The sequence below is a fragment of the Engystomops pustulosus genome, chromosome 5 (genome assembly GCF_040894005.1).
Source record: "Engystomops pustulosus chromosome 5, aEngPut4.maternal, whole genome shotgun sequence".
NCBI classification, from domain to species: Eukaryota; Metazoa; Chordata; class Amphibia; order Anura; family Leptodactylidae; genus Engystomops; species Engystomops pustulosus.
Window position 1 is genome coordinate 199,110,199 of NC_092415.1, and position 27,938 is coordinate 199,138,136.

At 41.8% G+C, this 27,938-nt stretch overlaps 1 protein-coding gene across 2 annotated transcripts; it reads right to left on the reverse strand.

The window, feature by feature from the left end:
* Positions 1–10,415: 10,415 nt before the first annotated feature.
* TFPI2 (tissue factor pathway inhibitor 2) lies at positions 10,416–23,627 on the reverse strand. Of its 2 annotated transcripts, XM_072154325.1 has the most exons (6): positions 23,392–23,627; positions 21,681–21,857; positions 19,266–19,343; positions 18,287–18,466; positions 12,596–12,769; positions 10,416–11,687 (listed from the first exon to the last, which is right to left on the reverse strand). In XM_072154325.1, the coding sequence occupies exons 1-6, from the start codon at positions 23,480–23,482 to the stop codon at positions 11,632–11,634; spliced, it is 756 nt and encodes a 251-aa protein (XP_072010426.1). In that variant the 5' UTR covers positions 23,483–23,627; the 3' UTR covers positions 10,416–11,631. The 2 variants fall into 2 exon arrangements, with proteins under 2 accessions (XP_072010426.1, XP_072010427.1); XM_072154326.1 differs by lacking the exon at positions 19,266–19,343 and having other exon boundaries at positions 23,392–23,624.
* Between the last annotated feature and the right edge of the window lie 4,311 nt (positions 23,628–27,938).

Consider the following 27,938-nt stretch of genomic DNA (forward strand, 5'->3'; position numbering starts at 1 on the left):
GAAATGCAAAAACGGAAGATTTTAAACAGAAACCACTATCCCCTCCCAAAAACACACAAGCAAAATATTTGTGTGGAATGACAGTCTGTGTCCAGTAGAGGGCAGTATATCACCCCTGAGGTTTTCACTGTCCCTGATTGAAAGGGGAATGGTCAAAATGATAACCTGTCGTTATCACATCTGACGTGGAGAGGACAACCATGCCAAACTGTGCCAACACGAGCCACACTGATTGTAAGTCACAATGTGCCGAGGGATGAGATGCCGCCGGTATGGGATATACAGCAAAAAGATACATTGATGCATCGGATTTACTCCCTTATGCGTGTCCTGAATTTTCTTAGGTGCCTTTGGGGAGTAAGAGATTATCCCTTTAAGTGCCCACAAAACACAGTATGGAGCCCCCTTTGTCTCCTGGGCTCTGTTGTGACTGCGCCTGCTGCAGAGGTTTTCTAGGCTCAAAACTTGCAAATTTGATTTCAAGCACCACGTCCTCCCTTGACTTGGTCACACCCCCCAATTGTCCTTAGTTATACTTTAGTTATTACTTAGTCCGTAGAGGGGGGTGGGGTTTAGGAAAAATCGGATAGTTGGGTTCCATTCACATTGTAAATTTAGGATAAATCCTAGACGAGACCATTGAGTTGTGACTCCGGCCAATGCCAACGTGCTCCATCATCAGGAGGACCTCCACCACTGCTCTGGGTCTGATGCTAAGGTCCATAAGGTTCCTACTCAGATGTTTCCACATCTACCTGTCTACCACCCAAACTCCACCAGCCCGGACCAATCACCCAGAACATAAAATCTGACTATAGATTAGGCAGGAGGGGTCAGACATCCCTGGTGCCCCCCGAACTTCTCTAGTTTCCTCCACCTCAAAGTTTGGTCTTACTTAAAATTGCTTCTGACTTCTGTAGGGAAACCTCCTGTAGTCACAGACACGCCCCCTCCATTGTCCCAGTTTAGGTTGGTAAAAGTAGGCGTGTCTATGACTTACAACTTTCTGAAGAAGTCAATGACTAATTTAGGGAAGGTGAAGAAAGTCAAAGAGGTCTCCAGACCAGACCAGAGGGCACCAGGGGTGTTAGATGTTCTGTGAAATCTCACCTGTTTACCTATAAAAAAAAAATCTCCTCCAAAGTCATATGCAAATGAGCTGAGAAGAGTCATATTTTGCCTGAGATGAGTCAAGTTTAGAGGCTACAGTTGGAGGGTCACTTCAGACGCCCCCTATCTTTGGTTCCTTATGGTATCCATATTAACCCCTTAAAGACCAAGCCATTTCCGTTTCCATTTTTCACTCCACGTCTTCAAAAATCCATAACTTTTTAATTTTTCCGTTTACAAAATGATGTCAGGGGTTGTTTTCTGTGTAACAAATTGTACTTCCTAGTGACAGCATTCCATAACCCATGACGCTTACTGGGAAGCTGGAAAAAAATTCCAAATGCTATGAAATTGGAAAAAAAAAAAACACATTTGCGCCATTTTCTTGTGGACACAGTTTTTACGGCTTTTATGGGCGCTCAAAATTACACCTTGCGTCGGTACGATCATGGAGATACCAAAGTTGTAAAGGTTTTATTATGTTTTAATAGATTTTAAAAAATAAAAACCTTTTGTACAAAAATTTTTTTTCATTGTGGCCTATTCTGACGCCAATAACTTTTTCATACTCTGACATATGGACCTTTATAAGATGACATTTTTTGCGGGCCGTGATGACGTTTACATTGCTACTACTTTGGGGACTAGACGACTTTTTGATCACTTTTTATAAAATTTTTATGTGTTGCAAGATGGCAAAAAATTGGCGTTTCAGACATTTGGGCGCTATTTTCCGTTACGGGGTTCACCGCCGTTAATAACCGTTTTTATGTTCTTCTATCGGGACAGAAATGTTTACGATTTTTATTGTTTATTTATTTTTAGATCAGTTCTACAGAAAGGGGGGGGGGATTTAAAATTTTTTAAATAGTTTTTTTAACTTTTTAAACTTTTTTTTTTACTACCCCCCCAAGTGTATTTTAACTCTTGGGTTAATTTGTTATTCCTACAAAATAAAAAAACCTGGAAGGAATGAGCGAGGACGCAGCGTGTCGTGTCCCGGATCATCCTCCCCTCCCCCTCCTCTCTGGACTGTCACATCAATTAGCAGGAGCAGAAGATACATTTGTTTGTGAACATATGAGAGAAAAAACTCGCCGTTCTCCTCTCCGCAGCATCTGCCATTATCATTTCATTCAGACGTTTGATTGGCTTTTGCCGGAGGGTTTGGATAAAAAAAAAAATTCTTCTATTCATAAATATATGATAATGGAGTGAATTCTCCCTCCTCGTTGTATCAGTCAATGGTCTGATACAATGTACAAGGAGAAGTCAAAAACATCCCACAATACTATATACAGTTACTCGGTGTGGGAAAAATTACCAGTCTGGTGACATGCTACAAAATGATCTTATTTCAGGCAGAATTATGATTGCAGCTCTGAAGTATAATGCAGTATTATAAGGAAATCTGTCTAGAGTTTAGACCTTCCCTTCCCTAAATGGTAACATTTTGCAAATTGATCATCTTAATAAGCGTGCGATGTCACTAGGACATCACACGGACCTACACCCCCAGGTGCAAGGACACTAGGACCTACACCCCCAGGTCCAAGGACACTAGGACCTACACCCCCAGGTCCAAGGACACTAGGACCTACACCCCCAGGTCCAAGGACACTAGGACCTACACCCCCAGGTCCAAGGACACTAGGACCTACACCCCCAGGTCCAAGGACACTAGGACCTACACCCCCAGGTCCAAGGACACTAGAACCTACACCCCCAGGTCCAAGGGTTCAGGAGTATTTGGATAGTTATTTGAGTGTCTGAAATGACCCCGATAAGGGTCAAGTACTTTATGTTGTGTCCTTAAAGACTAGGAACTGGGGCCACAGGGAGGCAGGTTGGGTCATGGGGTTGGTGTGGGATCAGCCTACATGTTCCTGTGGACATCTGAGACATAAGAAATAACTTTTTGGGCTAGTAGGGGGCAAATTAGCTGAAATGTGGGGGCAGTTGTACTCACTAAAAAGAGGGCTCATTCTAGGGTCTAGTTGGGGCCATAGAGGAGCTAGAAATCTCCAGCTTAATCTTCAGGTATAGACCTGCCTTGATGGTGGAGACCACAAAACCCATTGCAAGTCCATCCATAATGTAGGAATGAGTCCAACATCTGAGGGTTGAAGATCATGTGAATCTTGGAGTCAATACCTGAGGAGTATTACCCCTGGAAAGATTGCCAGGCAGAGTGTGTCAAGGGCCATAGGTTGACACCTTCATTGGCCACTTATGCTTCCATTTATAGCCTACGCAACACTGAGGGAGCTTTGGGTTCCTCCAGGAACCAGGATCGGGGTACAAGTGCGACCTCTGTTTCCTCTACAGCTAAACCCCTGATGATATGGGTCTGTCAGCTGAAACTACATTTGGTCAGTTTAAGTTAAGTAGAGATGATCACATGGAGAGATCCATTGACAGGGGATTATGGGAGCTGGTATATGAGATGATTTGTGTAGTGTGTGGACGAAATAGCGAAGCAGCAGGAATCAAGTCAGCCCATCGGCACCAGAACATCCTGTCCAGCAATATCCTCCATCGAGGCATCACATCAGCGAGTCAACTCCACCACCGTATGCAGCGTGAGTGGAGACCGGACCAGGAGGACTCCATACCATACAACCCCTTAAAGGGGTGGGGGTAAAAAAAAAGAACACATACTTACCCAGTTCTGGCTCAGGATGCCTGTATTGTTCCAGTACTTCTGGATTTGTGCCCTGTGCTGGACTGGAAGTTCTAGGAGGTCACGGAACCACTTCAATGAATTATTCGCCTTGTTGGATACGGGACACCACTTCCATTTTCCAATGGACTCCATCCCCTTTGTTGTCCCCTAGTCAGAGGAGGCCAGTCATTGGTAGAAGTCCAGCTGACCCTTTGTTTCTTTCAGTCAGACGTAAGACCTGAAACCGGAAGTACCGATGCAACGCAAGAACCGGGAGCCAGATTGAGTAAAGAATCAGGGCAGCACGTTGGCTTAGTGGTTAGTACTACAGCCTTGCAGCGTCCAAGTCCCAGGATCAACATCTGCAAAGAGTTTGCATGTTCTCTCCGTCTTTGTGTGGGTTTCCTTCGGGCCCTCCAGTTTCCTCCCGCAATCCAAAACATACTGGTAGAATGATTAGATTGTGAACCCCATTGGGGACAGGGACCGATTTGTCATGCTCTGTGCAGCGCTGCGGAATCTGTGTGCACTATATAAATAAAGGAATTATTATTACTATTTTCTTATCCAGACCTTTCCATGAATCTCTTTAATGCAAAATCTGTTCCAGAATCCCTATAATGTATAATTTGTCGTGCTAGTTTCTTAGACAACCTATGGAGCCCCTCAAGCTTGCGCCTCTGCACCCCAGTTTAGCTGCACCCATTTCACATACATTATGCCCCCCCCATTATGTCAATTTCCCCTATGGGGACAATAAAGCTTTCTATTCTATGGGTCACATCCACCATTGGCATCACCGCAGTGTTCCATATGGGGTCACCCTCGCTTACAGATGTATCCGCTATGTATCGGGCTCAGTCCGAGGTGCATAAATCACGTTACATTTCCAGACCGCAATCTGTCCTTGTGAGTAGACCGGTGTGATATATAGATCCATAGGCTGAGCCACAGATGTCTGGAGTATATATAAGGCAGTGCCGTGCATCAGCACATTTCATAAGTCTCAACAATCCTATTATGCGTCTCTCTGTGTCGGGCTGACACATCCGCCCAGGGCAGAACATTACACAGATTAATCCTCCTGGGAGATAAGTTCTAGGATCCAACAACCTGAAGGGAAAATAAATCTTACTTTCTTGAAAACATCCGAGCACGGACACAATCCGCAGGCTTATCCTTTATACTGAAAGACCGTCAGCACCTTATTTGCATACATCTACATTTGATCAAATATCCGTTTCTATAATAAAGCTTAGTAATATAAGGACCGAACCCGACCAATAAGAAGAATAAAGAGGCGATACTTCTCGATAAAGCATCATAAGCCCATTCCATTCACTTGAATTAAGTTAAGTTGCAGTACCAGACAGAACCACACTGATATGAGTGGCGCTTTATTAGTTACTGCTGAAAAGGGGTGATAAAAGGGGATCTGTATCAAGTCTGTACAGGTGCATAACCCATCCTACAATGTTGATCTATTCAAGTACAGGTGAAAAAAACCTCTTCGGTAGACAATATTCCCCTTTTCAAGACCCCCCCACCATTACCTGAGGCCTAGAATCAAGTTTTCTGCAACTTCTAGAACTTTTGAAAGGCAACATAAATAATGAACAGCATGATCAAGTCTTAGAAATAGACATCTGTTTATACTTTTCTTGGAAGTAAAAATAAAAAGAATTATAGATAAGCAGGGGAGGGACCAGTTCAAGGTACCACCCCCCAGGGACTAAAGTATAATGGTTTTGGTATGGACAATAAATTCAATTGTCTTTGGTGTGTTTACCGGTAATACTCAACAGACATTTGCCCCCCCCCCCCAGTTTTCTCAATCTAAATACAAATCCTTAGAGGGGACTGACTGACCAATCAGATCTGTGCATTTGGATGTGCCAGCCCCTGCAGTTCTCCTGACTCTCCATGCTATTTTTGCTTCTGACTACCTCATTCATCTTTCTAAGCTACCACTGTGAGTTCTTCCTGGTAAATAAGTAAAATTAGGTAACACCCCACTCCCTCCCTCCCACCACCACCACCACCACCATTTGCCTGGATAGTGTAATGTAAACTCTCACAAATGCACTGTATTGCAGACTTCTGGAATGAGGATCCATGATACTGCTTCGTAGATTGCTTTGGGTCTTCCACACTTGATTGACAGGATGCGCTGACATTGGAAATCTGCCATACAGAGCAATTAAGTGGAACTTTTGGCTATAGGGGTCATATACACTAGAGTCCCCAAAATTAGATATTTATCACCTATTCTGAAGCTATCCAGAAGTCATAGGATAAATTCTTGCTATCTTTAGGCACCACTAGGGGGAGCCACTAGGGCAGTTATGGAGAACTTGTGGCCATAGGGGTCATATACACTGGAGTCCCCCAAATTAGATATTTATCACCTATTCTGAAGCTATCCAGAAGTCATAGGATAAATTCTTGCTACCTTCAGGCACCACTAGGGGGAGACTAAGAGCTTATAGTAGAATAGTCTGCCGTTAGCACCTACGTTCCCCCTAGTTAGGTTTCTATAAGCTGGTGTATGTGGTGTGTGTCCTCCATCATGTCACTTCTCTAGGCGGTGACTATCCTCGGTTGGCTACTTCCTGCCGCCAGCTAGCGTGTTCCTAATGCCTGCCTGTTTCTAAACACACACATTGAGAAAGTGTCCCCAACCAATCCTTATCTACCCCTAGTTATAAACAACATTCCCTGTGGGAAGGTGCTTGAGCATTAGGTTCCTACTCAGTCAGTGACTTGTAAAGGAGTCGATCCAATGTTATCTGATGATGACCTAAGCTTGACTTGACTCCGATCCGGCTTCCCATCTTGACCTTTGGCTCGAATTTCGACAACACAAGAATCCACCGGTCCTGACCATAGATTGACTATAACTACTGGACTGGGTCAGTTGCCCCCTATACGGTGACTACCCCAGGGGGTAGAAACCTGGGGGTCTCTGTTGAAGCCAGATCCCTCTACAAGCAGTAAGAAAATTAGGGGCAAGTAGATGATTCCCAAAGTCATCCTGGTTCGGTAGCACTTCAGGTCACCGATTGTTGCTCGTAACAGTGCAGGTTGGTCTATACCGAGTAATTACACCCTCTAGTAATTAGGTCGTTTGGGAATGAATTACCAATCTAATATAGATGAGTCATCTCTTAATTAGAGAAGTTCACATTCTTCATCTGGAACGCTCCTTCCAAAATGTTATTTTTCTGTAACATATCCATAGAAGCGAATACATGTTGTGTCGTTATCTCCAAGGGAACCAAACGTCCTCTGGATTCAGCAGTCACTTACCCGAGAGACTAAGAGTTTCATGCTCCGTATTATATGTTATGACTGTTTACTACAATTTATATACCAGCATCTTGTCCTAATAGGAATCTGTTATCTGGTGTTTACTTGTAGAAAGAAGAATGAGAAAGGTCAAACTTCTCTGTAGAAACACCATCCGAAATATTTTGTCCAGCGAAGGCAGAGATGGACACGAGGGGATTTGGCTTTAGTGTTTTCGAGATCCTCATGTCATGTTTCATTGCCTTAGATTAGACATAACACAGAGTATTAGAGTGGACTCTTCTTCCTACAGAGGACATGAAAAAAAAAATGATTAAAACATTTCATTCACAGAAAGTAGGCAAAATAACGTGGCCAATAATTGTGGTACCACTTGGGGCGGTCTACCAGGAACTAGACGGTGAACTAAAGACCAGGAGACAGACCAGTTGTCCTGAAATGTTTTGTAAGGTGGTGCCATAAAGTACCATTAGGTTTACTAGAGTTTACTACCTTATTTTTTGGACTATAAGGTGCTCCGGATTATAAGGCGCACCATCAATAAAAACCTGCTAAAACGTCTTGGTCCATATATAAGGCGCACCTGATTATAAGGATGAATGACCAGCAGGTGGCAAACTTGTGCACAGTTCAAGGCAGCTGTTGTCTGTCAGTACGGTTCATATATAAGGTGCACTGGACTATAAGGCGCACCTTTGATTTCTGAGAAAATCAAAGGATTTTTTGTGCTCCTTAAAATCCGGAAAATACAGTATTTACTTATAGCATAAATTCTGAGCCCTATCATGAGTTATACACTCACCGGCCACTTTATTAGGTACACCATGCTAGTAACGGGTTGGACCCCCTTTTGCCTTCAGAACTGCCTCAATTCTTCGTGGCATAGATACAACAAGGTGCTGGAAGCTCCTCAGAGATTTTGCTCCATATTGACATCATGGCATCACACAGTTGCCGCAGATTTGTCGGCTGCACATCCATGATGCGAATCTCCCGTTCCACCACATCCCAAAGATGCTCTATTGGATTGAGATCTGGTGACTGTGGAGCCATTTGTGTCCAGTGACCTCATTGTCATGTTCAAGAAACCAGTCTAAGATGATTCCAGCTTTATGACATGGCGCATTATCCTGCTGAAAGTAGCCATCAGATGTTACAGGGTACATTGTGCTCATAAAGGGATGGACATGGTCAGCAACAATACTCAGGTAGGCTGTGGCGTTGTACCAAGGGGCCCAAAGAGTGCCAAGAAAATATTCCCCACACCATGACACCACCACCACCAGTCTGACCCGCTGATACAAGGCAGGATGGATCCATGACACCACCACCACCAGCCTGAGCCGCTGATACAAGGCAGGATGGATCCATGACACCACCACCACCAGTCTGACCCGCTGATACAAGGCAGGATGGATCCATGACACCACCACCACCAGCCTGAGCCGCTGATACAAGGCAGGATGGATCCATGCTTTCATGTTGTTGACGCCAAATTCTGACCCTACCATCCGAATGTCGCAGCAGAAATCGAAACTCATCAGACCAGGCAACGTTTTTCCAATCTTCTACTGTCCAATTTCGATGAGCTTGTGCAAACTGTAGCCTCAGTTTCCTGCTCTTAGCTGAAAGGAGTGGCACCCGGTGTGGTCTTCTGCTGCTGTAGCCCATCTGCCTCAAAGTTGGACGTACTGTGCGTTCAGAGATGCTCTTCTGCCTACCTTGGTTGTAACGGGTGGCGATTTGAGTCACTGTTGCCTTTCTATCAGCTCGAACCAGTCTGCCCATTCTCCTCTGGCATCAACAAGGCATTTCCGCCCACAGAACTGCCGCTCACTGGATGTTTTTTCTTTTTCGGACCATTCTCTGTAAACCCTAGAGATGGTTGTGCGTGGAAATCCCAGTAGATCAGCAGTTTCTGAAATACTCAGACCAGCCCTTCTGGCACCAACAACCATGCCACGTTCAAAGGCCACAAATCCCCTTTCTTCCCCATACTGAGGCTCGGGAGAACTGCAGGAGATTGTCTTGACCATGTCTACATGCCTAAATGCACTGAGTTGCCGCCATGTGATTGGCTGATTAGAAATTAAGTGTTAACGAGCAGTTGGACAGGTGTACCTAATAAAGTGGCCGGTGAGTGTATGTAATTCGTCTATGATGTTAAATACCTTTGTGCCAAAAATACAAACGTGCTTAAGGAATGATACCTTTATTGGCTAACCAGATAAATTATATTTGGTGCAAGCTTTCAGGGCTATTGCTGCTACCACTGTAGTTACGCCCCTGACTGAGAGAAAAACACAACATTTGAGATGTTACATTTGGCTAATTAGTACATGTGAGGATTAAGATAAGATAAGCCTGACAATAAAACTAGTTCCTGCTCCGGGCCCCACCATTTTTCCTGTTTGTAGGGGCCCTGGAGGTGAGCTACAATGATGATCTGAATTTCAACTGTATTGGTGGCCTTAGGAGGCCAATACAGTTAAAAGAGTAGAGTAGTAAGTTAATGCTTAAATTTCCTAGTTTGCGGTAAATAAGTGGGTTTTGGGTAGTAGTATGGGTGCCAGACTCACCGCCAAGTAGTTAGGTAGGTCCATCGACCCTTTGCCTTGAAGGAAACCTACCATCAGGAATACACTATCGGGGGTACTCCTTATGGTAGTTACCTTTCTATCTACTAAGCCCTACACTGCCTTTACCTAAACATTTAACCCTACCATAACAGTGCAGTTTGCCGTGCAGCCAAATTGACACCCCAACCTGATAGCCATGGCTGTGATTGGCCAGAGGTGTCCCCACTGACCAATCACAGCCATGGCTAGAAGGTGGTAAAAATCTACCAATCTGGCAATACAGCCAAGTCACGTGGGACACACCCGAACCCTGAATGCTAACTCTACTTCATATTACAAATATTATTTATAAAGTTGGGGGTGACATTAAACACAGATAAAAATCCCTCCTAAAAATACGCCTTGCATCTATGGGTATGGGTAGCACTGTGGCTCAGTGGTTAGCACTACAGCCTTGCAGCGCCGGGGTCCTGGGTTCAATTCCCACCCAGGTTAACATCTGCAAAGAGTTTGTATGTTCTCTCCATGTGGGTTTTCTTCGGGTCTTCCAGTTTCCTCCCACACTCCAAAAACATACTGGTAGGTTGATTAGATTGTGAGCCCCATTGGGGACAGGGACTGATTTGGCAAACTCTGTGCAGCGCTGCGTAATCTGTGTGCGCTATATATATAAAGAATTATTATCATTATTATTATGGAAAGTGATGTTTTATAAGGAATACACAATCTAAACTTAAAATTTAGACTTAAAATTTCACAAGAAAAAAAAAATATTTTATTTATTAATATACAAAAAAAAAAAAACGTACAAACATTACAACGAATGAGAATCCACCCAAAAGTAGCTTCAGTCCCTTTGTGAATAGTCATATATACAGATGTACAATTTTTAAAAAACATTTAACCAAGAAGTGCCGTTATTTTTGGTTATGTTAAAAAAAAAAAGTAAAATATTGCATTTCATCCAAAATGTAACAATTCGCTATTTTAGTTAATACAACTATGTACACAAAATAATAAAAATGTATAAAATGTGATATATACCCCTGGGGGTGGGTCACAGTCACAGGTCTAGAATTCTAGAAAATTTGTAATTTCTGGACACAGATACAAATTATTTTCCTATTGACTTGTCCAGACTTTGTTAGAACCTTAAAGGAATAATTGTGTCAGTAATTTAAAAAATTTCTGTAAATTCTGGAAAAATTGGAGAAAGTTTGTAATTGCCAAGTTTATACCGGACAAAGATATTAGCATATTAACAAATACTAATATTAATATTAACAAAACTTGAACAAATTTGAAAGGCCGGTTTTTAACTTTGTATATAATAGCTTTGATGACCGGAGGTCTGTACCGCCCCTTATGTTACCAAAAAAATTTTTTATTGACACTGCCCTCTAGTGGCACATGGGGCATCGGTCATAATTCACATTGTACCCAGCAGTGGGGTATAGGCAAGTATTAGTATACAGGCAGTCCCCTGGTTACGTACAAGATAGGTTCTGCAGGTTTGTTCTTAAGTTGAATTTGTATGTAAGTTGGAACTGTATATTTTATAATTGTAAACCCAGCTAAATAGTTTTGGACTCTGTGACAATTGGATTTTAATAATGTTGGGTTGTCATAGAAATCAATATTAACACTAAAGCTTTATTACAGACGCCTGTGATAACTGTTATATCTGATTATTGTAGCCTATGGATAAGGTACAGTAATTACCAACATCCAGAGGTCCGTCTGTAACTAGGGGTCGTATGTAAGTCGGGTGTTCTTAAGTAGGGGACTGCCTGTACTTATAAAATTTTTTCGGCCAATAATACTGCTCTGCCCTATATGTTGTTATCTGGAAGGACAATAAGTGAGGTCTCCTCCGCTAGACAGATTCTTGCATGTCCCAAAAAAAACCACAGAAAGTGCATAAATGTGAACCTATAAAAGTGTTACAGCATCTTCCTCATTCAGGGTTCAAGACTGCGTCTTCTGCTTGCGAATACGATTCCTATTCCTGGGCTTTTTGTTTCCTAAAAAATCAATCATAATTGACAAAATTAGGGAACAAATTTTCAAATTTGAATCAGAATTTTTTTTTTTTTCACAATTTTATTTTATTTTATTTTTTTCATGCATAAGATGATGGTTTTTCAAATAACAAGACGGACTTGATAGTAACAGGTCGGACTTGACCGACTTTTTTTTTTAACCTTTTTTTTTACTTACTTGACTCTATGAACAAAGTACAAATCATATAAAAGCAAAGGACTACTAAAAAAAAGTGATTAAAAGAGTGAGATAAAAATAGGATTAATATTGCAACGGATGTGAAGACAAGTAGAATTTTTGAAGATTCTTGTGATGCAAAAAATAAATAAATAATAATAAAGTAAGTTTAAAAAAAATTCAGGTTATTTAGGCAAAAGCCTGGTATAAAATAAAAATACATAGAAAAAAAAATAATAAATTTTTTTTTGATGATGATGATGAATTTTAATGAGAATGAGTTTTGATAATGAGTTAGTTTTTTTATTTTAATATGTGGATTTTTGATTTAAAGAAAACAGAAAATGAAAAAAACTTGGTTTAGCTGCGTAGTTTTTTTTTTTTTTTTTTTTGGTTTATTTTTTTTTCCAAATTAACTTTTACATTTTACTTATTACATTTTTTTTTCTCTTTATTTTTTTTTATAATATATAAATAGAATTAATTATTGAGTTTATTCATTTTGGAAAAATGAGAGCCTAATCGACTCGCTTGATAAAAATTCCGGTTTTCTAATTTTTTTTTTTAATTCTACTTTCCAAAACCTTTACTGTAATCAGTTTTATTGTTCTCTATGTATTTGCAAACAAACCAAGTTTTTTTCTTAGATTTTTTCTGTTTTTTTTTTTTTTTTTTTAAATGAAAACAATTTTTGTTAAATCTCCGCACACACCTTTCTTGCAAACTTTATTACAATCTTCAATCCTGACAAAGTTGTTGGAGTTCCCCCCACAACCAGTGTATGTAAACTCTTCACAGGCTTTGGATTCAATGTTGAAATAATAGCGGGCTACAGAAGCAGAGCAAGATCCCTCATCCTTTGGGCTATAGCAGAAGCTGGGAGCATCTATAAACACAAAACCAAAGAGCCGCTATAATCCATGGGTGCAGAAAGATAAGAGACTCTTAAAGGGACAGTATCTATCTATCCATCCATCCAACCCCTATTTATCTATCTATCTCATATCTATCTATCTCATATCTATCTATCTATCTATCTATCTACCCATCCCCTATCCATCAATCTATTATCTATCTATCTATCTATCTATCTCATATCTATCTATCTATCTCATATCTATCTATCTATCTCCTATCTATCTATATATCTATCTCCTATCTATTTCATATCTATCTATCTCATATCTATCTCATATCTATCTCATATCTATCTCATATCTATCTCATATCTATCTCATATCTATCTCATATCTATCTCATATCTATCTCATATCTATCTCCTATCTATCTATATATCTATCTCCTATCTATCTATTTCATATCTATCTATCTATCTATCTCATATCTATCTCATATCTATCTCATATCTATCTCATATCTATCTATCTATCTCATATCTATCTCATATCTATCTCATATCTATCTATCTCATATCTATCTCATATCCCATATCTATCTCATATCTCATATCTATCTCATATCTATCTATCTCCTATCTATCTATCTATCTATCTATCTCATATCTGTCTATCTCCTATCTATCTATCTATCTCATATCTATCTGTCTATCTATCTCATATCTATCTATCTATCTCCTATCTATTTCATATCTATCTATCTCATATCTATCTATCTATCTCATATCTATCTATCTATCTATCTCATATCTATCACCACATGTCCTGCTTCAGGCACTCCAAGATGTAATCCATGGTTGAACCTATCCAAAACTAATCCACTCAATATTAAAAAAACACCAAAAATTTCACCACCAACCCACGACCCTTTAGTAGAACCTATTACACTGCTTCCAGTGTAGTTGGAATTTTTTCTCTAGCCCAAACCATTCTCGAGCAATCAGTGCTATTAGGTTTGGCTCTCTACTGTCAAGTGGGTGTTGGTGTTAGCCCAGGACCACCCACCTGACAGTAGACAGCCTGATTAGGTGCTGAATCTAATAGCACTGATTGCTCAGCAATGGTGGAGGTTAGGGAAAAAATTCCAACTGCGCCGGAATCCGATGAGCAGTGAATATTAGGTCCTGTTAATGCTGAGTTTGTCTATGAAGGACATGGCAGGTCCTTCAGAGCGAAAGACACACTCTGTAGCAGGAATCTGTTCTGGATCAACTGGATTAAAGGACATCTACCACCAGGATGAAGGATTGTACACCAAGCACACTGACATACTGGTGTGTGCCCCCTCTGGCAGGATCTGCTCTTCTTTTAGCTTCTTATGCCCTGGTTTTAAGAAAAAAAAGACTTTAAGAATTATGCAAATGAGCCTAAGGAGCTCCAAGCTCCATTAACACCTCAGGCTCATTTGCATGATTTTAAAAGCCTTTAAAAAAAAAAAACAGGGCATGAGAAGCTAAAAGAAGAGCAGATCCTGCCAGAGGGGGCGCACACCAGTATGTCAGTGTGCTTGGTTTATGAACCTTCATCCTGGTGGTAGATGTCTCTTTGAGCTGTTTTTCTTTTAATCAAAAAATACCTTAAAACACAAAGAAAAATTGCAGTAAACAATTGTATTTTTCTAATATATTATAAGTGATCTATTCCCTTTTCTCTTATTTCCTCCCCTTTGGTTTAGTGACTGAAAGCTGAGTAATGACTTGTTCAGGCACATTACTCATCCATTTTACTACTGATAAGCTATGTGAACAAGGCTTAAGTCAATAAGGGTAAGTGATAAGACAATAAACCTACTGAAAACGATGACATCACAGGTCAGACTTCCTCTATAAAACACCCTAAAAACACCAACATCTAGAACATGTAGTTGCCTACAACACTAACAGCATTGTTATCAAAGAAAGGTTTACGTGTATGAAACAACATGAACATTTGTGAAAAATATTGCTTGGATAGACCACCACTCCACCACCGGTGGGGTCTGACCTCTGACAACTTCACCAGAATAAGGGGGCTGCACCACTGAATCAGTAACATTGTTCTCTACACCGTAACGCTCCTATACAAGGATATGGAGTATGTCCCCATCACTACATGGTGGGTGGTCAGACGCTGCCATGTAGTGAAAGACTTCGTTCTCAGGATTGGTGGAGGTCCTTCAATTCTCATCCCTGTCCATTATAATTTGATTCCAAAGCTGAGCTTTATGAGGTTAAAAAATCCCTTTTACCACCACTACCCAATCTAAATTTTTCCATCTTGATCCACCGATTCAGGTGCAGAAATTTTTCTCTAGCCCCTCTCATTCTCGAGCAATAAGTGCCATTAGTTTAAACGATCAATATACTAGAGTTGAAAAAAAAACAAGTTGTCGAAAGGTCCTCTTTAAAGTAGTCTTATAACACCCCGCCGACAGTATGTACCACAAAGTTTCAGGAAAAGGTGCCACCAGTTCCGAGATTGGAGCACATTTACTAAGAACAGTGCAGTGTGTACTATGTGCAGTGTATACTATGTGCAGTGTGTACTATGTGCAGTGTCCTGTGTACTATGTGCAGTGTGTGCTGTGTGCAGTGTCCTGTGTACTATGTGCAGTGTGTACTATGTGCAATGTGCAGTGTATACTATGTGCAGTGTGTACTATGTGCAGTGTGTACTATGTGCAGTGTGTACTATGTGTAGTGTGTACTATGTGCAGTGTGTACTATGTGCAGTGTGTGCTATGTGCAGTGTATACTATGTGCAGTGTATACTATGTGCAGTGTGTGTACTATGTGTAGTGTGTACTATGTGCAGTGTGTACTATGTGCAGGATGTACTATGTGCAGAGTGTACTATTTGCAGTGTATACTATGTGTAGGTGTACTATGTGCAGTGTGTACTATGTGCAGGATGTACTATGTGCAGAGTGTACTATTTGCAGTGTATACTATGTGTAGGTGTACTATGTGCAGTGTGTACTATGTGCAGTGTATACTATGTGCAGTGTGTACTATGTGCAGTGTGTACTATGCGCAGTGTGTACTATGTGCAGTGTCCTGTGTAGTGTGCAGGGGGCGCCAGATTCAGGATTTCTGGTGCATGTTCTTCATGAATCTGGCGCCCCCTGCACTTCCCCGATAGAGTGCACCACTTTTTTTTGGTGCACCTTTAACATGGGGTGTACAAAACAATTCTGTCAGACTCTACATGATAACTCTGGCACGCGGTCCGACTGAGCACCGGAATGTGTGAAGACTACTGCAGCCACCACACAAGGGTTGCGTGTGACACGTATGTGGTGCAGACTCTTCTTAAATACCCGTGCAAGCAGTTTGCACTAGAAAGAACGTGCAATGTCCAAGTATCAGAAGATTTAACTGCCCATCACTGCAATCGGGGGGGTATAGGGTTAGTACTACATCTGCTACTGGTTGATGGTAGTAGTTCCTATGCTTCTTAAAGCCAATGCTGTGTAGCTGTCAGGGTGCCATGGAAAGTACAGGCTACGGGGCTTTGGGTTAGTTGAGGACATTGGCCGATCTATAGAATGACATTTATGCAGTTGGGTTCACAGAAGAGAAGGTCTCATGGCAAGAGTAAACATAAGCCCTCCATTGGAGTGTAGGTATTAAACCAATGAAGCAAAAATACTTGTGTTCGCTTCTACCACCATGTCCTTCCGTCCATCCAGCTTGCACAAACTTTTTGCAACCATTTCACCCAATTGAAGACATAGGGGCACATTTACTTACCCGGTCCTGTCGCGATCCCGCGGTGCATTGTCCGATGAGGATTTGGGTCTGCTGCGATTTACTAAGCTCGTGCGCCCGAGTTCCTGCATCCATCGCTTCTGCCCCGAGGTCCGCCGGAGTTCCTCTTCTTCCTGGTGCATGTGAGTGCTTGATCTTGCGACACAAATCCTTTTTTAAATCCCGCGGTTTGTCCGAATCCGTCGGGTTGTCCGAGGGCCAAGCCCCCCGATTTCTGTCACGTGCAAGCCAGTGCCGATGCTCCAAAATCCTATCGCTTGCGCCAAAATCCTGGGGCAATTCGATGCAAAATGGAAATCGTCGGGAAACCCTACGAAAATGCGTCCCAAGGGGCCCTTATTAAATGAGCCCCATAATGTAGCCAGCTAGGGCCAATAGTTGAGTTTTTACCCTTATCCAGAATCTAAAACAATTTACATTCCCTTGGGTTTCAATGTAATCTTAAAGTATCACCTTGATCCAACTTGGCTCTGAGGATCACAACAAGGTCTGAGGCTTCCCAGGAGTTACAAGTTTGGATATAGATAGTATAGTGCCTCAAAATATTTCCATTATAATCCTTTTTGAGTAAGTCCTGGAGCTTCATAGATCTCAAGAGGTAGAGTAGGGCGAGTATCTTCAGCGGAATTCTATCAAATACATATGGATCACCTGTTCAATGGTCTATTGGACCCTGGACCTCCTGTCATTATTTTTCTGAAATAGATGTACGTACTACTTCATGTCCTCAGGAGGAAATCAGAACAAACACTTTCATTTCCATAGAAACACACACCGAGTGGCTTCCAAAAGAAATGCCCGAAGGAATCTCCAGAGCCTGACGGAACACTTCAATTTTATCAAGATACTTTATGGGCTTGTTATATCTTGAAAACAGGGCATAACTTCCGTAAGTGCCAAGGCGTTGTCTCATGGAAGAAAAAACGGTGTGGTTTAGCCAAAAGTAATGAAACCAAGTGCCAAGGCGGTGTCTCATGGAACAAAAAGGGTGTGGTTTAGCCAAAGGTAATAAAACCAAGTGCCAAAGCGGTGTCTTATGGAGCATAAAGGGTGGGGTTTAGCCAAAGATAATGAAACCAATTGGCAAAAAAAAATCCATAGTACACTAAGGTTACTGGCCTTCTGGACCTCTCTTCCCAAAGTTGACAAATTTGAAGTATGTGGAGACATCTCTTTTCTTTGAATCATCAAAGAGTTGGCCCAACTCAAGTTGACCCAATTTTTTCTAGATTTTTTGGAAAATACCGTTAGATTTTTTGCATATGTATCTAGGTATCTATTCTAAGGCTACATTCACACTGCCGTTGCCCGTAGCACGGCAGGCACACGGCGGTGCCGAGGAGAGGAGGAGGGGAGAGTGGCGCTCACCTCCGCCCCTTCCATAGTCTAAATAGAGCCCGGCATCGTATTCCGTCGAAAGGTAGGACGCACGTACGGCACCATGAGGCCATTGCGATGTATGGGGGATGTATATCGCATATAGGACGACCGTATATACGTCCCCATACGTTCATGTGACTGTAGCCTAAACTTTATTAATTTTTTTTCTTACAAATATTAATTCCAGCACAATTTTTTCATTTCTTTTAAACAGTCATTTTTGTTTCTAATTTTAAGAGACTTATTATTTCCATGACTCTTAAAAACTGAATTTATTTGGTTGTTTCGTTACATTGTGATAAACAGAGCGACCTTGACTCATGAGACATCAGGACACCATGGAATAACATCACTTACTTCGTTTGGGAGCACAGGTCTCGAGACAAGAGGCTTCGTCTCGGAAATTATTATCATTCCCATAGCAGCCGCTAAAAATAAACTTTTCACACTGCATGGTCACCAGGTTGAAAGCGTAGCGCTTCAGAAAGGCTCGGCAACGGCCCGGCTCCGGTTCCATTCTACAGATTTTGGGGACTTCTATAAAATGTAAACAAAAAAAGTTCAAGGTCAATAGAGCTAGTGGGCTCAAGAACAGATTTTGGCGTCACCTCAATCCATTCTTGTAACGCTATAATATTGTTACGAGATGAGTATACATATTGAAGTGCGGCTACAAGCAGAAGTGGTGTTAGAAGGTCACCTGTTACCTGTGATTTTTAGTAAGTTCCTATGACTATGACATATGGTGATGGCTCTACCAAGACATCATGAACCACAAACCAACCACTTTATAAAATGGTGACAGCTCTACCATGACATCATGAACCTTTGGTCAACCATTCCATAATTTAGTGACAGCTCCATCTGATGTCCGAAACCATTGGCCAACCATATCATAAAATGGTGACAGCTCCACCATGACGACATCATGGACCTTTGGTCAACCATTCCATAATTTGGTGACAGCTCCATCTGATGTCAGAAACCATTGGCCAACCATATCATAAAACGGTGACAGTTCCCCCATGACATGATGTCGGCCAACCATTTCATAAAATAGTGATGGCTCCAAAATGATAACATGGACCACTGGCCAACCACGTTACAAAATGGTGATAGTTCCACCATGACATGAGGAACCAGTGGTCATCTATTTCATGAAATGTTGACAGCTCTACCATGGGGTGATATATTGTTGGCCCACCATTTCATAAAATGGTCAAAGCTCTGCCATGATGTCCTCAACCAACCATTTCATTAGTGTTTTTAATCTTCCTCTACTGTTTTTGCTTCGGGGCAGAAGATGTTAGCTGACATTGGGTGCTCCGGACCTTACCCAACTCGTCCACTTTTTGTAAGTTCTCGGCTGCTGTCGATTGAATTTTTTTTTCAAAAACGAAAATGCTTGAATCATCTGAAAGGAACCCAACACAACCAATCAATATCCCCCAAGTCACATTTGGCTGGAACCGTCTATTGTGCTCCGAGAGGAACGTGAAAGCTTTTAACTGATCCAGCCAAATGCCCCTGGATGCCGTTTTACACCCGAGATTTCGTGAAACTTAGTCAACACGTTGGCCAAATTCACCAACATCAACTTCAATCAACTGATCCGACCTGTCGTGTTCTGTGGTGCTGAGTGCTCAGTGGTGTTAGGACCAATTATTGTGGCCAACACATGCACCATGGATCCCGTAATAAACTCAGGAATATGAAACAGCCCCAAGGTCTATTTGTAAAATGGGATTTTGCATTCCGAGACCAAATGCCCTTTAGGGGCTTGGCTAATGATAGGATTCACTGTTATGAACTCATTTTGAATGGAGAAGAGAGAAGATATTGAGGTCCCACGTATTAAACCTCCAACAAAATTATCATCTAGTAGGAAATCCATCAATCTAAAATAGGCTAATAAGTGAGTGTGATGCCTCAGGCGGCATCCTAACTAAGGTTTATGGAGATGAGGAAGTTAAACCATAATTTCACTTTATATCTCAGACAAATTAAAGAATTAAAGACTAGGAATTAGGGATAGAAGAGGAAACTATTCTCATGACCTACAGTTCAGCCAAAATCAAAAAAATCTACCAATGACTAGAAACTATGGGGGCAAAGGTGTCTGAAATTCTGATGGTAGACAAATACAAGGTAACTTCAGTAGGTGTTGAGTAGCACAACATAGAGTATATTGTAGAGATATCGATCAACTTGAGAAGCCGTATTCTTAAAGGAAATCTACAATCAAAGACCATCCTGATAAACCAGGGACATTAATCATAGACCCAGACATCGTGACTGTGGTAATCGTCTTATATTTGTTATCCATGGCCTCCTCCCTTCTAATATCAACTTTTATAACTATGCTAATGAGCTATGAGGGCTCTGGGTGGAGTTAACAGAGCCCCTCCATGTTGTAGCTTCACAGGCTGCTACACTGTACAGGAGCACTTTCCTCTCCTCTTGTGTGAGATGACAACTGGCAGAGGGAGGGGGAAAGTGTTGAAGGAGCAGGGAAATATCTGCACAGTGTAGCCTGTGAAGCCAGAGCACAGTGGGGATCTGGTAATAACCCGTTAGCACTGCAGGCTTATTAGCATAATTATAAAAGTTGATTTTAGTATTGAGGAGGCCATGGATAACAAATATAAGAACATTACTACAGTCACGGTGCCTGGACCTATGAGTAAGTGTTTCCCTTGTTGATCATGATGGAGTTTGATGGCTGATTTCCTATATAAGAGTATTCCAACAAACAAGTTAAAGCACTTATTCGAAAAAAGGTGATAAATAGTCTGATCGATAGGGACCCCGTTGGGATTTTCAGTTTCTGGGAAGGAGTTGAAATTGAGGAGGGGTTTATTATGAATATTGTAAATTTTTGTAAAACCCATGAGGCTTATGGAGATTGCTGAGTGTTGTACTCGTCTATTTCATTGGTCTCATAAACATTGAAAGGAGTGACGCAATACACGCACGGCCACTGCTCAAGAAACCCATTCACAACAATCACCTATCCACAAGATTTGGGGAATAATCCCTTTAATGTCAGATTTATCACCTATCCCAAGAAATGCCTTATAGCTGTGCCCCACTAGAATTGGGTACTCAAGTCTCCTGCACTTGTTGAAGAGCTCAAATTGAAGAGAAGTTGAAAGTGCTCTATACAAAATCTATGAGGCTGATGAAGAATGGAGTTTTGTCCTCAGCTATTTCCATTGGTCTCATAGAAACTGAATAGAGCAGCCCCATAAATTGTGTCCGTGAGACTCCAGAATCCTATTCCAAGGGGTGAGATCCTCAGCGATCAGATATTTATTACTTATCCATAGGATTGTGGGAATAATCCTATAATTACATCTATTTTCCATACATTTCCTGCTCAGGGCTGATTAATTCCGGCTTCACTATACAGGCAGTCCCCGGGTTACATACAGTATAGGGTCCATAGGTTTGTTCTTAAGTTGAATTTGTATGTAAGTCGAAACTGTATATTTTATAATTGTAGATCCAGACAAAAAAAATTTTTGGCCCCAGTGACAACCGGAGTTTGTCAAAATTTTTGGCCAAGGATTATCAATAGATCTTCATTACAGACACCTTACAGCTGATCATTGCAGCCTGAACTATAGTAACATCCAGAGAGGTCACCAGAGGTCACAGGGGTAAGAGGCGTCCGTCTTTAACTAGGGGTCGTCTGTAAGTCGGGTGTCCTTAAGTAGGGGACCGCCTATACAGTTATTACAGAACTCACTTTTGATTTTCCAGCAGGTCTTTTCACAGTCCTCCAAGGTCTCGAAATTGTTATCATTCCCACCGCAGCCTCCGTAGAAGAACTCCTGGCACGTCTGGGTGTAGCGGTCGTAGTAGTAATGGGGGAGCATCGCTTTGCAGTTCCCTTCATCCACGGGAAGGAGACAGGCGGACATATCTGGAAGGAGATCACATGCTCTTAAGGGGATGTGGGTCAAAGTACTTGGAGCATAGTCAACATTCTCAGACAGAAAGCAAATAAGGGTCCACCACAGTGCAGCCATGATCCCGGAGCAGGATAAGTGCAGCTGCTGGATGTAGCAGAGCTGACTTTGTTATGTCATACTTCTGCTCTAGGATATTGATCCTTACAACATGTAGTTATATAGAACCACAATCAACCCAATATGTAGCAAAGGACAAACTCATCTATGTTACAGACTTTGCATTGAGTTTGTGTGTTGCAGTAGATCCCGTGTGCCGCCATATAGTGCTATTCCCCCATTGCAGAACAATTCCTAATGGAATCTAATGGAAGACGCTGCGGTTTTCCAATCTAATCCACGAGAAGCAAGAACTGAAATCCTGTGTATAAGGTAATGGGTGCAGGATGGAAATATAGAACAGATCACAGCTTTATAACAGATTCCTAACGCAGCGGCCATATAGTATCTATACATCAATGCAAACCAAACCTATCAAGTGATTATTATTCAATATGTCCCAATATGTCAGTGCTATGAAAGATTAGACATATAAGATTTCACTATTCCCTATGCCTTTGTTCTGCCAAAGATGTCTGGATACTCCCCTGCACATGCATGCTTGGAAGAGCTGAGTGTGCACTTCCAGGGAGGGTGTGGAAGGAATAACCTTTGGCTGCACAAGTTACAGAAATCATAAAAAGAAAGATTAGACATAAGATTTCACTATTCCCTATCCCTTTGTTCTGGCAAAGATGTCTGGATAGTCCCCTGCACGTGCATGCTTGGAAGAGCTGAGTGTGCACATCCAGGGATGGTGCGGAAGGATTAACTTTTGGCTGCACAAGTTACAGAAATCGTAAAAAGAAAGATTAGACATATAAGATTTCACTATTTTTTTCTGATCCCTTTGTTCTGGCAAAGATGTCTGGATACTCCCATGCACGTGCATGCTTGGAAGAGCTGAGTGTGCACGTCCAGGGATGGTGCGGAAGGAATAACTTTTGGCTGCACAAGTTACAGAAATCATAAAAAGAAGATCCGAGAGTAACATCTTACACCCCTTTCTCTGGATCATATCCTAGTTTTCCAACAAAACACTATAACCACATCACAACAACTCCCCAAACATAAGATAAAACATAACGTAACAAATTTTCTTCTCCATTTCCATGCCTTGAACCAATTATCCCATCCCCCGTCCTCCCCAGGAGTAGTGTCAAGCATTCCTAGATAGGAATGTGTTCTCATATTTACCCAGAGCTCCAGGGAAGACACTCTCTCCCTGCTATTCCCCACAGATGTAGCAGAGCTGACACATCAGGTGATATCACCATGGGTTGTATGAATAATATCGCATAGCGCAACCGTGCAATGGTTACGTAACAAGCTCGGCTCTGCTACTTCTGCACCAGAACTTGGAATAAAGTAACAAACTATCCCAAAACTTCCTCTCCTGCAGAGGTGGCTGCACACAGATCCATCAATGACGGTTCCCAACTCTCTTACTTTTTGCTGCAGATGTTCCATCCAGAGGTTGGGCGATGACTTGCACCAGGAGGGAGGCAGCGGCTAGGACCTGGGCGAGGTAGACCTTCATGGCCGAAACTTCAGGCTGAGCCTCACAAAGTCTTGTACAAGGAGGAGCTGGATGGAGAGTAATGGACAGACTCAAGTTCCAAGGGAACTTTTATACACAAAGAGCTGAGAAGAAGCCTGAAGCCTGGAGAAGGAGTGGCCATAGTGACTCATAGGAGGCATCATCATTATCCCAAAGCCCACGTCACCCACCAGGGAGGGGAGTTTTGCAACTGTTAAATTTAGTAAGAAAAAAAAAAAAGTTATTTCACAGAAAATCCCTCCCATAGGAAATGAAAAGTGGACTCCTCATAGGTTACGGGCTGTGGTTGTTTTTATTGTATCGTAGAATATTATTTTATGTCGCAGGTTTGGGATGTGACTACAAGACGTGGGACAAAAATTAGGAAATGAAGGGCGTGCGAGGTGTCAGAATTAACAAATGTGCTGTCTACTGGTCCTGCCGTCAGGGAGAAGACGTGCCGGGTTATAAAGTGCAACAATGTATCATGATCATGTTCTAGAATTCTTCTTCTTACTATTATTATTAGGGATATTTGAAATGAATTATTAATGTCTATGCACTAGTATTATATTTCCTAGTGTTTATATTTATTCATATTTTAATAAATCTAAATTAAATATTTTAATTTAAATTGCTTCATTGTGGTTATTTTTATTATTATTATTGTACAGAGAACTTTGCTGTCTATGTATTTCATTATTATTGTTTATATTTTTATGATTAATAATATAATTATATTTAATGTTCTCTTTTATAGTTTTGCCACAAAAACTGGGCAAACATACAGGGGCTTATTTACTAAGGGTGCCGCGGGCTGCATTTCTGTCGGGTTTTCCAACTTTTTTGGGGGATTGCGCCACTGGGACAACGATTTAGAATGAGATCGTGTTGCACATGATCGAATTTTGGCGCACCGACTTTCATGCGACAGAAACTGTGTGGGGGGGGGGAGGGGGCGGCGGGCCATCAGAAGATCTGACGGATTCGGACAGAGCGCAGGATTTAACTTACAAATTGTGTCGCAAGACAATGCACTTACATGCACCGGGAGGAAGAAGGTGAACTCCTGGGACCTGAGCGGGGAAGCGACACATGCAGGATATCGGGCGCACGATCTTAGTGAATTGTGGCACAGTGCATTATACACGGACAATGCACTTTCGGGATATCCTCCAGACGGATAAGTAAATGTGCCCCATTTACTGGAGTATAAGCCTAGGGTGGGAAATGTAGCCACTACTATTTAATGAAATGTCCAGCAGAGCCCCCTAAATGATTATATGTCCAGCAGAGCCCCCTTCATCATGAAATGTCCAGCACATATGTTTTTTTAGATATTTATGATCGTTATTATTTTTTATTTAACTATTACTATTTTTTCGTTAAGTTACTGTATTATTTATTTTGATATCATTAAATATAATATGTATCTCTCTCGCTCTCTCTCTCTCTCTATATATATATATATATATATATATATATATATATATATATTTATATATATATATATATATATATATATATATATGTATATATATAGAACAAAACATTAGAAAGTCCAGCAGCACCAAAGCAACAGCAAAAAACTTAGTGGTTGCAAACCCTAAAACTGGTCTTGACACACCAGGCAAATGTACTCCAAAAAAATGAGATTGCGCTCCAAATTCAAATGTGAAAAAAAACGGATGGGTTTAATAACCGTATGATTTCTCCAGTCCCGTATTTACGGGCCGTATATACGTCACGTTTTTCATCCGTTTGCAGCGCGCATGTAACCCGTATTTTATACGTCCCCATAGACTTCTAAGGCATACGGAACTGAAATACGGGAGAAAATAGGACATGCTCTATATTTTTATACGGCCAGTATACAGTACGGTACGGAACGGAGTTAACAACGGCAATATAAATGGTCAGACGTATTGTCTATTGAAATGAATGTGGTCATATGTAATCCGTAAAAAAAACGGTACGGTACGGATACGGACGTTTTCATGCGTCCGTGTGAATGTAGCCTAAGGCTATATTCACACTGCTGTTGCCCGCCCGTACCATACCGTAGCGGGCAACGGCAGTGTATGGGGAGAGGAGGAGGAGGTGAGCACGGCGCCGTACTAGGACAGGTCCTATCTTTTTCCGGGTACGGACGTGTGCTGCACCGTACCGCTCCCGTAGGGCGCCGTGCGCCCATTGACGTCTATGGAGGACGTATATCGGCCGTATATATACGTCCTCCATACGTCAGAGTGAATGTAGCCTAAAACAGACTTTTAGTTAGGTGCAAGCCCAGAACTGTGACCCAAAGTTCATCCACAAAAAAAAGGAAGAAAAATTGCAGCGTTCCGGAACGGTGTGCCCAAAATAGCATGTGAAGAACAATATATATGTGTGTGAAGAACAAATTGCAGATGTTTAAATACATCTGCAATGTGTTCTTCACACATATATATTGTTCTTCACATACTATTTTGTTCGCACCGTTCCGCGCGTATCTCCCGACAAGTAAGCAGATGTGCCGAACATCTGTAATCTATTCTTCACTGTGTTTTTCACTTAAATGATCCTGTGTTCACTGTTTTTATTCTATTCTTCACTGTTCTTCACTGTATTTTTTTAATTAAATGATCGTTCTCGAGCAGGGGAAAACTGTTATTCTGGTCACCTAGCAACCCTTACGTTTAAAACGCATTGCACTCGCATTGCACTTGCAATGATTGCGAGCGCAATGCGTTCTTGATGCATCTCCATAGACTTGAATGGGGCGTGAAAAACGTGTGTGACACGCAAAAGTAGATCATGCTGAGATTTTGACACGCGTGAAAACGAACGCAAGCACGCGCGTGAAAACCAACGCTAATGAAGAAAGACCCATTGAATACAATGGGACAGAGTGCAATGCAAGTTCTGCGCGTCAAATGCACGCGCAGAACTCGCGTGTGAAAAACGCCAGTGTGGAAGGGGCTTATTGGTGTGCTGGCCCTAGGAGGCGGGGACGCGCGCGAGGAGCCACGGGAGACGCCGCTGGAACCCGGTGAGGTATTAATGTTTTATATTTTTAATTAGCTACATTTATTACTATTACAATGTTCTTATTATATTTATGATCATTATTTTTTGTACTATTGTTACTTTATCTTTATTATTTTAAACATCATTAATCCTATTATCACATCAGAATTATTTAATGATAGTGAAGTTCTCTCATAAGCTTGACTGAAACACATGTAAGATGTAGTGGTCATTTCTAAATCTGATTTTATATTGACTACCTGTTTCCAGTGCCTGATCCTGTGTTACTTGTCGGTAACTTTATAATTGAGATTTTGTATCCATTGAAATAAGACGACTGCCCCGTGAATAATAGGCAATGCAGGATCAGATATTCTTGTGGGGAGTTTCTATAGATCTTCCACTGGAGCACAGTCACTTCAGGTTACGCTGCTGGATAAAAGAAAATACCATTCTCCCCATCTTGTAAGAAGTCTCCTCCCAGCATCATACAGGCATTGTGCAGACTTTACATTAGGGCTTATTTACTAAGGGTCCTTGGATCGCACTTTCATCGGATTTTCGAAGTTTTCGGGATTTGCGGCGCTGGGACAGGTATTTAACTGGGGATTTTTTCGCACGCAATTGTGGCGCAGCTGCGCTGCTTTCATGCGACAGAAATCGGGGGGTGGGCCTTTGGACAATCCGACTGATTCGGACTGAGAGCGGGATTTAGGATTCAATTTGTGCCGCAATACAATGCACTTACATGCACCAGGAAGAAGAAGGTGAACTCAGCCGGACCTTAGCGGGGAAGTGACACATTCGGGATATCGGGCGCACGATATTAGTGAATCGCAGCAGATGTGCATTCCGGTCAGACAATGCACTATCGGGGATCGGGCAGGATGGTGCAGTAATGAAGCACAGTTGTGGTGGTGCATTGATGAAACAGAGCTGTGGTGCTGTAGTGATGAAGCAGCACTGTGGTGGTGCATTGATGAAGAACAGCTGTGGTATTGCAGTGATAATTAAAGCTGTGGTGGGGCAGTGATGAAGCAGAGCTGTGGTGGTGCAGTGATAAGGTAGAGCTGTGGTGGTACAGGGATAAAGGGGAGCTGTGGTAGTGCAAAGATAAAGAGGAGTTGTGGTGGTGCAGTGATGAAGCAGAAGTCTAGTGGTGCAGTGATGAAAAACAACTGTGGTCAGGCAGTGATAAAGCACAGTGGAGGTAGGGCAGTTGTGGTGTAGTAATGAAGCAGAGCTGTGGTAGTGCAGTAATGAAGCAGCGCTGTGGTGGTGCAATAATGAAGAACAGCTGTGGTATTGCAGTGATGATGCAAAGCTGTGGTGGGGCAGTGATGAAGCAGAGCTGTGGGGATGCAGTGATAACGTAAAGCTGTGGTGGTACAGGGATAAGGTGGAGCTGTGGTAGTGCAGGGATACAATGGAGCTGTGGTGGTGC

Excerpts from the sequence above, each read along its gene's own strand:
- TFPI2 (XM_072154325.1), bottom strand. The coding sequence starts at position 23,482 with ATGAAGGTCTACCTCGCCCAGGTCCTAGCCGCTGCCTCCCTCCTGGTG. Across the intron at positions 21,858-23,391 it reads TGGAACATCTGCAGCAAAAA|ATATGTCCGCCTGTCTCCTT; the intron begins GTAAGAGAGTTG and ends ATCTCCTTCCAG. Across the intron at positions 18,467-19,265 it reads ACAAAAAGTGGACGAGTTGG|AAGTCCCCAAAATCTGTAGA; the intron begins GTAAGGTCCGGA and ends TACATTTTATAG.